General features: G+C 39.5%; 1 protein-coding gene across 1 annotated transcript; it reads left to right on the forward strand.

Annotated features, from left to right (window-relative positions):
- The first annotated feature begins 597 nt into the window (after window positions 1-597).
- On the forward strand, window positions 598-10,137 carry rnf10 (ring finger protein 10). The gene is made up of 17 exons (XM_077562084.1): window positions 598-1,175; window positions 2,223-2,407; window positions 2,534-2,739; window positions 2,819-2,909; window positions 2,996-3,180; window positions 3,268-3,404; window positions 3,589-3,743; window positions 4,126-4,260; window positions 4,353-4,587; window positions 4,756-4,889; window positions 6,568-6,685; window positions 7,115-7,216; window positions 7,299-7,436; window positions 8,005-8,093; window positions 8,621-8,678; window positions 9,048-9,209; window positions 9,313-10,137. The coding sequence occupies exons 1-17, from the start codon at window positions 1,019-1,021 to the stop codon at window positions 9,384-9,386; spliced, it is 2,361 nt and encodes a 786-aa protein (XP_077418210.1). The 5' UTR covers window positions 598-1,018; the 3' UTR covers window positions 9,387-10,137.
- The last annotated feature ends 2,380 nt before the right edge of the window (window positions 10,138-12,517 follow it).

Genomic DNA, 12,517 nt, shown 5'->3' on the forward strand with positions numbered 1-12,517 from the left:
CCAGTATTCCTCTTTCCTGGAACATATAATTATTTGATTTGAAGTGTTTCTACACATGGCTATTTTTAGCCACCCATCCATATTTGACATCAGGGTTTTTGATGATGATTGGCTAAATTTCTTCCCCCTCACATTTTCACATTATAGATAATAAATACAATAAGTAATGTCTTTAATTTACAGAAACAGTTTTACACGTTGTGAAATTAGTACATTCCCATACAAATTGCAGTAATTTAACTTCCCAGACTGTAATGCGATGTCAGCGTTTGTATTAATTATTGACCCCCAAAAAATGAATATAAATTATAGAATTCAAATTGTTAATATCTAGAGCTTCACTATCGGTACTAGTTGCATGCAGATGACACGGCGCCTGCATGTGATTGTTAAATACAGGAAGCACTACACCGTTCAAAATGAACAATTTGTTAAACCACTGCAATTAAAGACCGTGATCTGTAATTTTTCAATCCAATGACGAGGAAAAATAAGCACAGTCGTAGTTGCAACTGGCTTTATTGCGTGGTAACGAGTGGAGGTAGTTTCAGTTAAGACAAGCAAGTACAACTACATTTCCCAAGATGCCCTAAAAGGCCTCGGATCAACATATTTGCTGCATCGAGAAGAAACATCCGGGTCTCTCAGGATTCTGACTGGCGACCCGTCGCCATTCGTGCAAGCGAATACAAATATATTTTTGAGCGAAATATTAACATTGATAAAGTCGCATTATTAGGGAGCGTTTAATACATCAGATTGGCTAACTGTTGGCCTGCTCGAGAAGGAGCTTCATTTTTGGGGGTCTTGGCCCCGTGCGGCGAGTTTTCGTCCTCTTTTCTCAAAGCCTCTATAACTTGAGACGCCGATATCGTGTCTCTTGTTTTTTTCTCTGGGTTATTTTGTTGTAAAGATGTCGCCGTGATGGGTTCTCCGCGTTTGAACGATATGAACCGGGGCCTTCGCCGCCTGACCCGCACTCATTGCAGCCCAATTTATTCCTTTGATTTTTCGTTTAATGCTAGAGAGCTCATTAGCTCTCGGCTCGAAGCTCGGCCTCGTTCACTGCACGGAAACAAACATGGAGAAGAACCCGAGCAGCAACAGCAATACCAAGGTTCCACCTCGTTCCAACTCCTCTGGGCCAAACCCGGGGGAATCTAAACCCAAAACAGGTAAAATAAATAAATTCATTCAGTATTGAAAATGTCAATCGATTTTGGAAAGACGATGTCTCTTGATGCGTGCCTGCCTGCCTGTTAAGGCCTCGTCTTAGGGCATGACTATTTGCAACATGGCTGACATCGCTGTCAAAACATTTGACCCGCTTTCCAAAGTTAACGCTGACATGCTTGTAGCACACGTACGTCGGATCATGCCGATTTATGACATTTAGTACTTGCGTATGTTATTGCGTGAATGTTAGCCTGTTAACTAGACACTTAATTGCATTCTGCTAGATCTAACAGCCTCAAATGTACCCATAATGTAAAGTTCACCAACAATATTTTCAGCGGGTTCTGCCGCTGGTATTACGATAACAGTACTTGCTCTCTATGATGTGCAGAGAAGTAAAACAAAATTGCATAATACATTTTCATAAACTAAAGACAGTGAAAATATCACCATGACCGGCAATTCTCGTGCTAGCGTTATTTTGCCGTGAACTGCTGTGATTGGACAATAACCGCACCTAGTTATGCACTGGGCGTGGTTCCTGCATCGCTTCATTTACTTCTGTGTCTTTTTTCACAAAGTTTTCATCTTGTTTTGCAACCAAAAATAGACTATTATCTGCCTTGTTTCTGTGTTTACATACTGCTATCAGGCAGTAGGACACTTTGCATCTTTTCAAATGCAGCAATTTGTGTTTTTTGTTCTCAAATAAACACATGAAACAAAATGGCTCGTTTACAACTCCCAACTGGCTGCGAGAAATTATGGTTTAAAAAATATGTGGAAAACGGGATTGAAACATTTGGGGCGACCACTCTAACCAGTATGCCACGAGCTAGTACATATCTACTGGCGCAGAATTCTTACTTCTAGTTCTCGTAAGACTCAAGTTGCGAGGGCACAGCAAAATATCCACTTGTAAACTAAAATACTGTGCTATTTATGCATGTTAGAATTGATTTTCTACAAATTCTGCAGTGGAATGATGACACTTTTGTGATCACATATTTTTGCAGCTCACACATTTTTCATTTATTTATTTTTAGAAAATAAGAATAATGGAGGCACCAAGCGTTATGGCCGCAAGCGAGAGCCCTCCTTTCCCAAAGCAGAAAACTTCTCTGGCCCACGTCGCACCAATCCACAGAAAAGCAAAAATTTTGACAAGAGACCCCCCCAGAGAGGTGGAGGACGACAGTTTGGGGTTGCAGGTGGAGGACGACGGGAGGAGGTTGATATTTTAATATCATAATTATGTATTTAAAATATTGTGTGTATAATGTGTCAGCACTTTTGTCATGACAACTTAATTATAACCACAGTCCTGTGTAAGTGTCCTTCACCTCTGCCTGTTCAGGTAGCAGAGACGCGCCGGGCAGAGTTTAGCCCGGCTCAATTTGCTGGACCGAAAAAAATAAGCCTGAACCACCTGTTAAACTTCACCTTTGAACCTCGTGGAGGAAATGGTGCTGTCGGAGATGGAGGCTACTCCTGTTGGGGACGCCGAAATAAATGGGGTCATAAGCACAAGCCCTTTAACAAGGAGCTTTTCCTGCAGGCCAAGTAAGCAAATGAAGTGTAGAACGAATGAGTAGGCAATATCATATGTTCTCAAGTTTGACAATCACTGTGTGTATTTTAGTTGCCAGTTTGTGGTGACTGATGACCAGGACTACAAGGCTCACTTCACTGATCCAGATACTCTGGTCAACTGGGACTGTGTGCAGCAAGTGGTTAGTGCCTTCCTATCCAGTATGAAATGTGGTCTTTGTCTAAGCCACAAACATTTAATGACTATCCCTCTTATTTTTCCATGCAGCGGATTTACAGTCATGAGGTGCCATCTTGTCCAATTTGTCTCTACCCACCTGTGGCAGCTCGCATTACGCGCTGTGGACATATCTTCTGCTGGCCTTGCATACTGCACTACCTGTCTTTAAGTGACAAGACTTGGTCAAAGTGCCCCATATGTTATGAATCTGTTCACACAGTGGATTTAAAGAGGTAATACCTACAGTTTAAATATGATTTAGTTTGCTACTTTTTCAGTAGTATTTTAAGGTTGTAAAATGAAATTGATTCTTGTTGCAGTGTGGTTGCTATGGAGACCAGGCAGTATGTGGTTGGTGATGTCATCACCATGCGCCTCATGCGGCGGGAAAAGGGGGCTGTGGTGGCCCTGCCAAGCTCTCAGTGGGTGAAAGTGGAGGAGCATGTACGGTTTGGAGGTGAATAGTCAGACACTACTATGGTTCAGTATGCGCTTGCTGTTGTGGGGTGGTTCAATCACAAAATCACTCATGTATAGACAAATCTTCTTTTGAGACCTCTTTTGTAGGTTGATGTGCGCACAACTGCTGGGAAGAAAAATGAAGATGCCATTCAACATGGATCTCTACTTTTGTTCTTTAGATGCTTCGTTGAGCCCGTATTCCAAGCTGCTGCTCACCTCCTCCACCCAGGTCCTCAGCCTTGTGGAAGAGGAGAAGGCAGTCCTGCAAGCTCAGCTATGTCAGGAAGAGGACTCACAAGGTTGCTTCATCCAGAGCGCACTTTACCATTTGCAGGTAAAGGTCTGCATGCATGCCCTCGTCCTTGTGCCAATGTAATGTTTCTGCACGAAACATTAGGCTGTTATGAAGCCAGTGTAAAGGATCAGCTCATATTTAAAGGCGCATGGTTCAAAGCGTCTTATATTACAGAAATTACAGTATACAGCATTTACCACATCACAGTAGTGAGCACAGCAAACCCAGTTAGTGGCACACAAAAAGAAAGTAAACAAAGTTGCCAATGATAATCTGGAAGATCTGTCAGTGCTAGCACCATACCACGCTAACAATGTGGCTACTGTTGGGATTATTAATAGTTTATTATGACCATCTCTTTTATTTGTGGTTGTACAGTAATTTAAAAAAAAAAGGGTACCGTTCTTTATTTGTGGTTTAGGAGCAAGAAGAAATGTTGCTGAAGCAACAGATGCAGCAACCAGATATAGACAACATGTTTGATTTATCCACTCTGGCTCTTGAGGAACCTGCTTCTCCTGCAGACCAAGTGGTGACAATTAACAGCTCTATCAAGGTATAATTGAAAGACAATCTACATGTTTTTTTTTGTAATTTAACCTTCCTGGCTTGAGCCACAGTCACCATTAATATGTTCTCTCATTTTAGCCTGTGCTGCAATACTCTTCTGCTTTTGATGATGAGGTAGCAGAAGTGCCAGCTGCTGAACTCGTACAGGGGTCTCCTGAAGATGCTTTGGAAAGTGTGCTTGAAGAACCTCCTAATGATGTGTTGGATCGAGCCCCGGACCACATTTCTGATGCTGAAAACTATGCCAAAGAGTCAGAACCAAGTCACGCTCAAGCCAGCCAGGTGCACAGACCCTTCTATTATTTCTACCAAGGTTGGTATTTTCAAATTCTTCTGTCAAAGCCATAACAGTGATGTTCATTTTAATGGTTGCGTGTTTAAGGCGCAAACGTCATACTTGTGATTACTTGGCCCTGAAATCAAATATACTGCTGAATCACCAACTTACCTTCTTGTAATAATTGCAATATTTTTCCTCTAGCTGAGGACTGCCAGCAGATGTTCTTGCATCCTGTGAATATACGTTGTCTGTTGAGAGAATATGGCAGCTTGGAGGCCAGCCCCGACTCCATCACTGCTACAGTGGTGGAGATCGAAGGACACACAGTCACTGAGGTCAGAAATGCTGAAGCGCATACAGTACAATGCTTGTTTTGGTTAATTATAGTAATTACATGTAAAGTGGAACCTCGGAGTTCGAACGTCTCGGAACTCGTACAAATCGGACTTTGACCAAAAAATCTGAGTAAGAAATGCCTCGGAGCTTGATCTAATTCTGAAGGTTCGAACACCCAAGCAAAGCCGACCGAACATACCTTCAACGGGCAGCCGAATGAAGCACTGCTTATTTCCAGTCAGTGTGAACACTCTCGGAGGTGCTCCGTACATTTGTGAGTGTATTTTGATTTTTTTCATGACAATTTTCTTCGACATCGACATAGAAAAACATACAGTGCTACGAACCACACTGGATTTAGGAAGATTATCGCGCTGTTGTAACTACCGTGACTATTTCTGTAAATACTAGCACGAAGACCACCCTTAGCTCTTCAACAACGTGCCTGACGTTAAACAGCGCACAAGGACCCCTTGGTAGTCAAACAATATGCCCAATGTAAAATACACAAACTCAGCACTGAACTAAAACATGCATTAACATAGCATTTATCATCCACTGATGCCATCACACCGCAACAAAAATGTCAGGTATTTTTTAATATTTAAATACTATACAGGGTGTAAATGCGAAAAACAAATAGAAATCAAAATAGAAATTTGGAGTTGGTTTGGAGCTTGGGAACGGATTAATTGCATTTATATTATTTCCTATGGGGGGAAAAAGTTTGGAGGTTGAACACTTCAAACACTTCACAGAAACGAATTATGTTCAAACTCCGAGGTACCACTGTATTTAATTTTCTTTTATAGTGTACACTTTATGATGATTTAAATCAGAATGTTTAATGGCATTGAACTATATAACCCTGATATGTTCTATTTACAAGATGAGAGGATAAAATGTCTTTTTGATTTTGATGTTTTTGTAATTTCAAATTTTATATCTAAAGCCTTGTCGCTATGTTGTGCTGGGTCGTCTTGATTTGTTTGGTGTTTTAAGTCCATGCGGGCTGGGCGTATTGTATGCATGACACAATAATACCAAATTGGCAAATGTAATGAAAAACTCTTCTCATCTTTATAGAGCTGTGTCATGTTTAGGGCAGTAAAATGATCAAGTATGATTTCTTACTAGTACGTAATAAATTAGCCATGACTATTTTAACTGTACACATAACAATTCTGATGATCTAAGCATATGAAGCTGGTTGAGTTGGATGAGTATGATACAAATACAGAGCTCGGCATCAGGTACAAGTTTCATAAAAAAGTGAGCAAAGCCAAACTATGAAATTGGTGTTTAGCTGGATTACTCTCAATGTTACTTAGTCATTAATACATTTCATGTATGGAGTTGCTCTGTCTGGAAGTATGATCCTGAGGTCGTGGCTTGAAGGCTCTGAACTCCAAACTTGTTAAGAGTTTGACCATGCTGAACTGACCACTCATTCACTCCAGATTAGTGTAAATGAAAATTTATTTTGCGGGTTAAATAAGGAATTAAATATATATTTTTAAATGAACTTCCCAGGCCCTAGTTCAACTTACTGTTTGCCCAACTCTTTATTAAAAAATAAATAAATAAATGTGTACACTGCTTAGTCAACGCTAAATCAGTTTGAGATAGGGGGAAAAACTAGCAATAACTGTCTTCATTTGTCATCATTTATTACAGGAGATCCGCCGTCGGCATCGTTACTTGTCACATCTGCCGCTCACATGTGAGTTCAGCATCTGTGAGTTATTGTTGCAGCCACCAACCCTGTCCAAAGAAACCATGGACACATTTGCAGGTTTGTATATTGAATATGAACTATGTGGTTCAAGTGACATGATTCAGTTTGGGGATTTTTCTCCCAAGTGGCGCAATTTAGTTTTGTGTCATAGCGGGGTAAAAAATTAATAGGATATCCTCAGATCAGAATCCGGCTTTCTAAATGTTCCTCTGAATTTATTGTCAGTGTGATTGCATTATGAATGGACAAATAGAACATAGAGTGGATGTTAAGTTTTCAAACCTCTTTTATAATGCCAGCTTTATTGTGATATAAATAAAATGAGACCAGTGGTATCAGATTCGCATCACTTTAAATGTGCCTGTAATTAAAAATAATAAGAATTACAGTTGGAGCTAAATCGAAATTGTGCACTACAGTAGTTGTACAGGAACTCATTTGTATTTGTTTAACTTTTGACGAAATGCATTTTCAAACTACCCAAAGATGAATTGGAGAAAAGAAAGCGCCTTAGACAGAAGAAAGCGAGAGACGAAAAGCGCAGAGAAAAGCGAATTGAAATGGAAGAGAACAAGAAGCAGGGTAAATGTAAGTAGAGCCGCTGCTTTGAAAGTCTTCCACTGCAGGCTTCACACCAGTATCTACATTGAATATATGCTCCTGGTTTTAGATCCTGAGGTGCATATTGGGCTAGAGAACCTTCAACATTTCCCAGCATTCGGCTCACCACCTCACAACAGCAGCCTTCTGGTCCATCCTGATTTTACTTTAGTTCCTGCATCTCCCATTAGCAGCAGTCCTTCCTCTGGTAAGCTCTACCATTTTAGTGCTTATTCTGGTTCTATAGCTGAACTCATCAGCTGAATGTTAAATATGTGAGCATTATGCCTGAAATTCAGTTTCAAACTGGAGACAAAACCGTATTGAAATTTCATTTAACTATTGACCAAAATGGCCAGTTTTTGTCAAACAAAAAAATACAGAGAGCATTGCATCAAATTTAGCTTTGTTTACAAAAAGTATATAGGGTTGCTGTGTACTTTTTGTTCATGTGAATTTGTCAAAATAAAACCAAAATGTTACGCATTCAGTGTCACAGGAAATGACTAAAATGATTGTGATCTTGATCACAAATGAAAAAACAAAAAATTTGAAATGTTGCCTTTTTTTAGTGACTTTTTCCTACATTGTCTGCATATGGGATAGTTATGCTCTATCCATTTATTTTTCTGTCTTAAAATATGCAAATGTGGTGCCACCTCTATCCTGGTCTTTGAAGATAAGAGAATATATCAGTCAAATACGTTTTGTCACACTACAGCATACACATCTCCAAGGGATGCTAAGTAACCAAACTTTTTTTGTTTGTATTTCAGACGGGATGACATTCCCAAGTCTGAATGGACAAAGCTCTCCTATTGTGGGAAGTGTGGAGGAGGACTCTCACTGCATGTCGTTTGCACAGGTGTGTTACTCATAATGATAAACTGAAGAACACCTATTGGAATTGCACTGTTGTTGCATATAAAAAGATAGAACAGTTTGAAAATTCCCTGTCATGGTATATTGACCACAATGCTCACATTGCACCTAAAGCATTGCAACTCTTATTTCAAATGTGAAATATGTCAGCAGCGTGATGTAATGTACAGCAGAAACTAAAACGCAGAATCTTTGATGTCTCTTCAGCCGAAGTGAGGCTGACGTGTAATGTTTCATATCCTTCTTTGAATTTCTGCAGTCATACACAATACTGTGCTGTGAAAGTGTAATTGCATTCTAAAATTGAGTTATAACTGGACGAAAAAAAATCTATGAAATGGCAGGACCGTGAACCCAGAACATGCGAGGTGGGGGGTCCAAAGTAGGCCTAGACCTCTCAATCTAGTATACAGTCTAATGCTTTTGGTGTAGTCTTTCAGCAGTCTTTGGGAGAAGCCATGATTTACAGCAATCATAAAAATTGTGCGACATTTACTGTATTCCATATAGATGCTGAGAGATGGGAAAGCCAGAGTTGATGGGCCTAGAATCACCTCAACAAAGAAAGGTACTCAATTGCAAACAAAGTAAATTTAACAATGATAATTTTACAATGCAGTTGAATCCTGCTGGCTGTAAACCTCGTTATTTATTTCAAGTTTTAATTTCATAAAAGTAGTGCGACCTAACCACAAGGTGCAGCCTTAACAGATTGGTCTCAAAAAGCAGCTTTTCAAATGACCATCATTTGCAGAGCTGATGTGAAAGAACGGCAAATGTGTGCTTTGGTTAATGATACAATACCTACTGATGGGTGTGTTTGCAGGGTGAAATAATGGTTTAGTTGGATTGTATTTCACGTCCTGTAAAAACCTGTTTTGTAACTGTTGAGGAGTGACCTGTAAATGCTCAAGTGTGTGTGTGTGTTGTCATGCAGATAAGCTTTTAGCGCCGCCAGCAGCAGACAGCGATGGAGAGAGTGACGGGTCAGACCGTGCTCCCGTGCCCAACTTTCAGAATTCTTTCAGCCAAGCATTTGAGAAGGCACTTCTGCAGCTGGACAGTCCGGAATCTTCATCACAACCCTCGGTTGTCTCAGGTGCGCCATCTCTAAAATAGATTTTTGAAAGGCTCAAATGGCTTCTTTTTTTTTTTTTTTTTTTAGTAACCTTGTAACAAAATGTGTTTCTTTTATTTTACAGATGAGAAGGGAGGAAAGAAGAAAAAGAAAAAACAGAAACTTCTCTTCAGCACATCCATGGTTCACACAAAGTAGACAACACTGAAATCAGTGACATGATTTGTTTATTTGGATAACTGCTTTGCTTCCTTGCAAACCTTTCTGTGAGTTCAAAATTTGGCAAAGGATTTAAAAATGTACCCAAATGTTAGATGGTGTCAGTCGTATTGACAGAAGCAACCCCCCCCCCCCCCCCCCCCAGTTCACTCTCTCATTTTCATAATGTGTGCAATTTCTCCTGGGTCTTGCTTGGTGGGAATGAAGGAAGATATTTTACTAACACTGGATAAGATTAATTTTAGGTGCTTTATATTGTGAGTAGCAGTCAGCCAGCTGCAGGTACAATGCACCTTTGAAATCTTTCCAGGTTTCTCAGTGCTCAGATAAACTTGAGCTTATACTCACATTAAACAAACTATACGATTTCCTTTTGAAGTACATTTGGGTTTCAAATATTGATTTAGTATTTTGTGGCAGTTTGAATGAATACACGACCGTTGTGTGGAATGACAACAGTATTGGCAATAAAGAGATACGAACTTAGCTTAAGCAAATGCCATCATATTCTGAGTAAACCATAAACTAAATTTCCTCGTTTATTGACTTTGCGGTATAAATCTAGTTTCAGTGTTGCAGTTGTGTGAAGCTGGAGAATTTGTGCTGTTTTAAGAATGTTTTTGACTCAACTAAGGGTGTGGAAGTTTTGTTCGAGGGTTCTTGAATTCACCTTTAATTTTGAGCAAATGCATAGGCAGGTATAAAATGAATAAACAATTATGCACAATCACATGAGTGACTGTTTTGTTCACTAACACGTTAATGCCAACATGAGTGACTGTTTTGTTTACTAACACGTTAATGCCAACATGAGTGACTGTTTTGTTTACTAACAAGTAACAAAGACAATCAAGAAAATGTTTTGGCTATATCAATGTCTAGTTCTGCTGGTGTCAATTTCAAATAAGCAAGCAATGCCAACCATCAGCATCAAATACAATGCAGTAAATCTTGCTCCACAAGGGTACTAATAGGTATAATCCTTAGGTGTTGTTTCAGATTGCCGAGATGCTCAATATAGTACTCTGAGTAATGTCTGGTTTCAGTAGCTAATAGCTAACTACCGCAATACATTCCACAGCGTCAAGTTGATATTGAGAGGAAGTCGCTGTCGCTGCTGTTTGTCATCAATATGCCAAAACATGTATTTTGGAAATACTAAGCGGAAGCACTTTGTATTGTAATTTCACTCCCCAGCCAGTCGAATCGTCGAGCGCTGTCTCGTCCTGCTTGTCAACAACACCGCAACCTGAGACAGGATAGCAGCCTCTCGGCTAGCAAAGTGAACCTGCTAAGTAGCTACGACCCCCATTGTTACAATTTGATTTTTTCCTACCAACTTGTACATTCTATGATTAAATAGCCCGTTTGTAAATATGTTTGGACTTGGCAAGATGAAGAACGGACTTCGTTAGGTAAGTTCCGTGAGTTTCGCATCAACAGCGAAAGACAGGTTCAGTCTGTTTCCATTTTGATTAGTTGGCTTGTATTGAGGTAGTTTTCGCTTACTCACTTGGCGTTTACGTGGCCGCGTAATCTAAACTGTATTTTTTATGTTTTAATCTTCTTGTGTAGTACTTTTAAACATATATCAATATCTGCGTTACTTTAAATTGTATTTGGAGCAGGCCAGCACAGACTTTTGTTAATCTGTACCGGGTGTTGGGGCTCTATTAGCTCATACTGGGAGATTTAGCACTTGATGCACATTTTCTACATCTAAATACTTAATAGAGCATCAACTTCAAATACACGTTAATGTTAGACTTACGGCGATTGTTTGTTCATTGATCATTGTTTGAGACGTAAAGGTGTTAAAGCAAAAAGGTTAACCAGGTGTCCCAACGTTGGACTTTATGCTGATATCCTACAGTAATTACTTTATGAATCAATGTCGGTTATTATGCTTGTTATTCAAGGAGTATGACAACCCTGGAAATAATTAAAGTAGTTTTTTTGTGGGGATGGAGGCGGCGGTTATGTAATGTGTTTTAATTCGACACTTCTGATCTGTTGTGTTCTCACTGGATAAGTTTAAGAGAATATTGTATTACTTCTTGATTATTACACTTAAAAAAATGCTTTTGAACAGGCACTACATCTTGCTCAGAGAAATCATCGACTTGTTGCTATAGACCAACGGACAAGTAAATGTTTTGCATTCCACTGTGGCTGAAATGTTTCCTGTCTGTCTGAAGTGTTGTAAATTAATTGATTATATAAAGACAAGAAAGGAGCTCAAAGTTAATCAAGATTCAGAAATTATGCAGTCATTTTCAAGAGATGACAGATGAGCAGCGTCTCCAAGTACAAAAGGAGAATTTACTTAATTACTTTTTTCATGTGCGTAGTTTGTTGTTTTTTGACTGGATGTGTGCTCAAATGTGTGGGTGTGACTTACAGCCCAAGTCTGTCAGTGTAAATGCTGTTGTCTTTGTATGGAGGTGTGCGGATATGGAAAGAAACATTGTTGTAAAATTGAAATAATCTAGTTGTTCTGCTGTGATTTATCTACCGCAGCCTGAAGAACAACAGTCGTCACATGGTTGTGCACTCAGATAAAATCTTGGGGTTTTGTGTGGCTCATAGGCTGCTTCAACACCGTTCTCCTCTGTGATATGACATCGCTGCTGGTTTACGACAACAGCCAGAGGTCACCAGCATAGGTTGACATCTGCTCAGGTAAAATGTTGTTGAATTTACTCCCTGCCCTGTCATAATTTCTCTGTTTTTTTCCCCTAGGATAGCAACATTTATAGTGAAGTTTTTCCACACACAAACATTTGGAGCACATTATCCAATTCAAAGAGGGACGCAGTACTTTTAAAGGTCATAAAGGGACAGGCTTGTCTCCAGTGAAAACAACATATTATATTTGATTCTGTGTGTATCTGTCCAAATTTTGGATCGGGGGAAAAGTGAAAATAGACCACTGTTGTCTGGTATATGATTACCTCTCTGTCTTCCCTTTTCCTGCTGCAGCCGTTATTGTACAAAAAAGCAACAATTCAGTTCAACATTGTTTTCAATCATGCACAAAATTAAACAGTCAAATTAATGCAAGAGATGTGACAAGTAGGATTGTAAAAAAAAAAAAAACGGCTTCATGA

Source organism: Vanacampus margaritifer, chromosome 3 (assembly GCF_051991255.1).
Source record: "Vanacampus margaritifer isolate UIUO_Vmar chromosome 3, RoL_Vmar_1.0, whole genome shotgun sequence".
NCBI classification, from domain to species: domain Eukaryota; kingdom Metazoa; phylum Chordata; class Actinopteri; order Syngnathiformes; family Syngnathidae; genus Vanacampus; species Vanacampus margaritifer.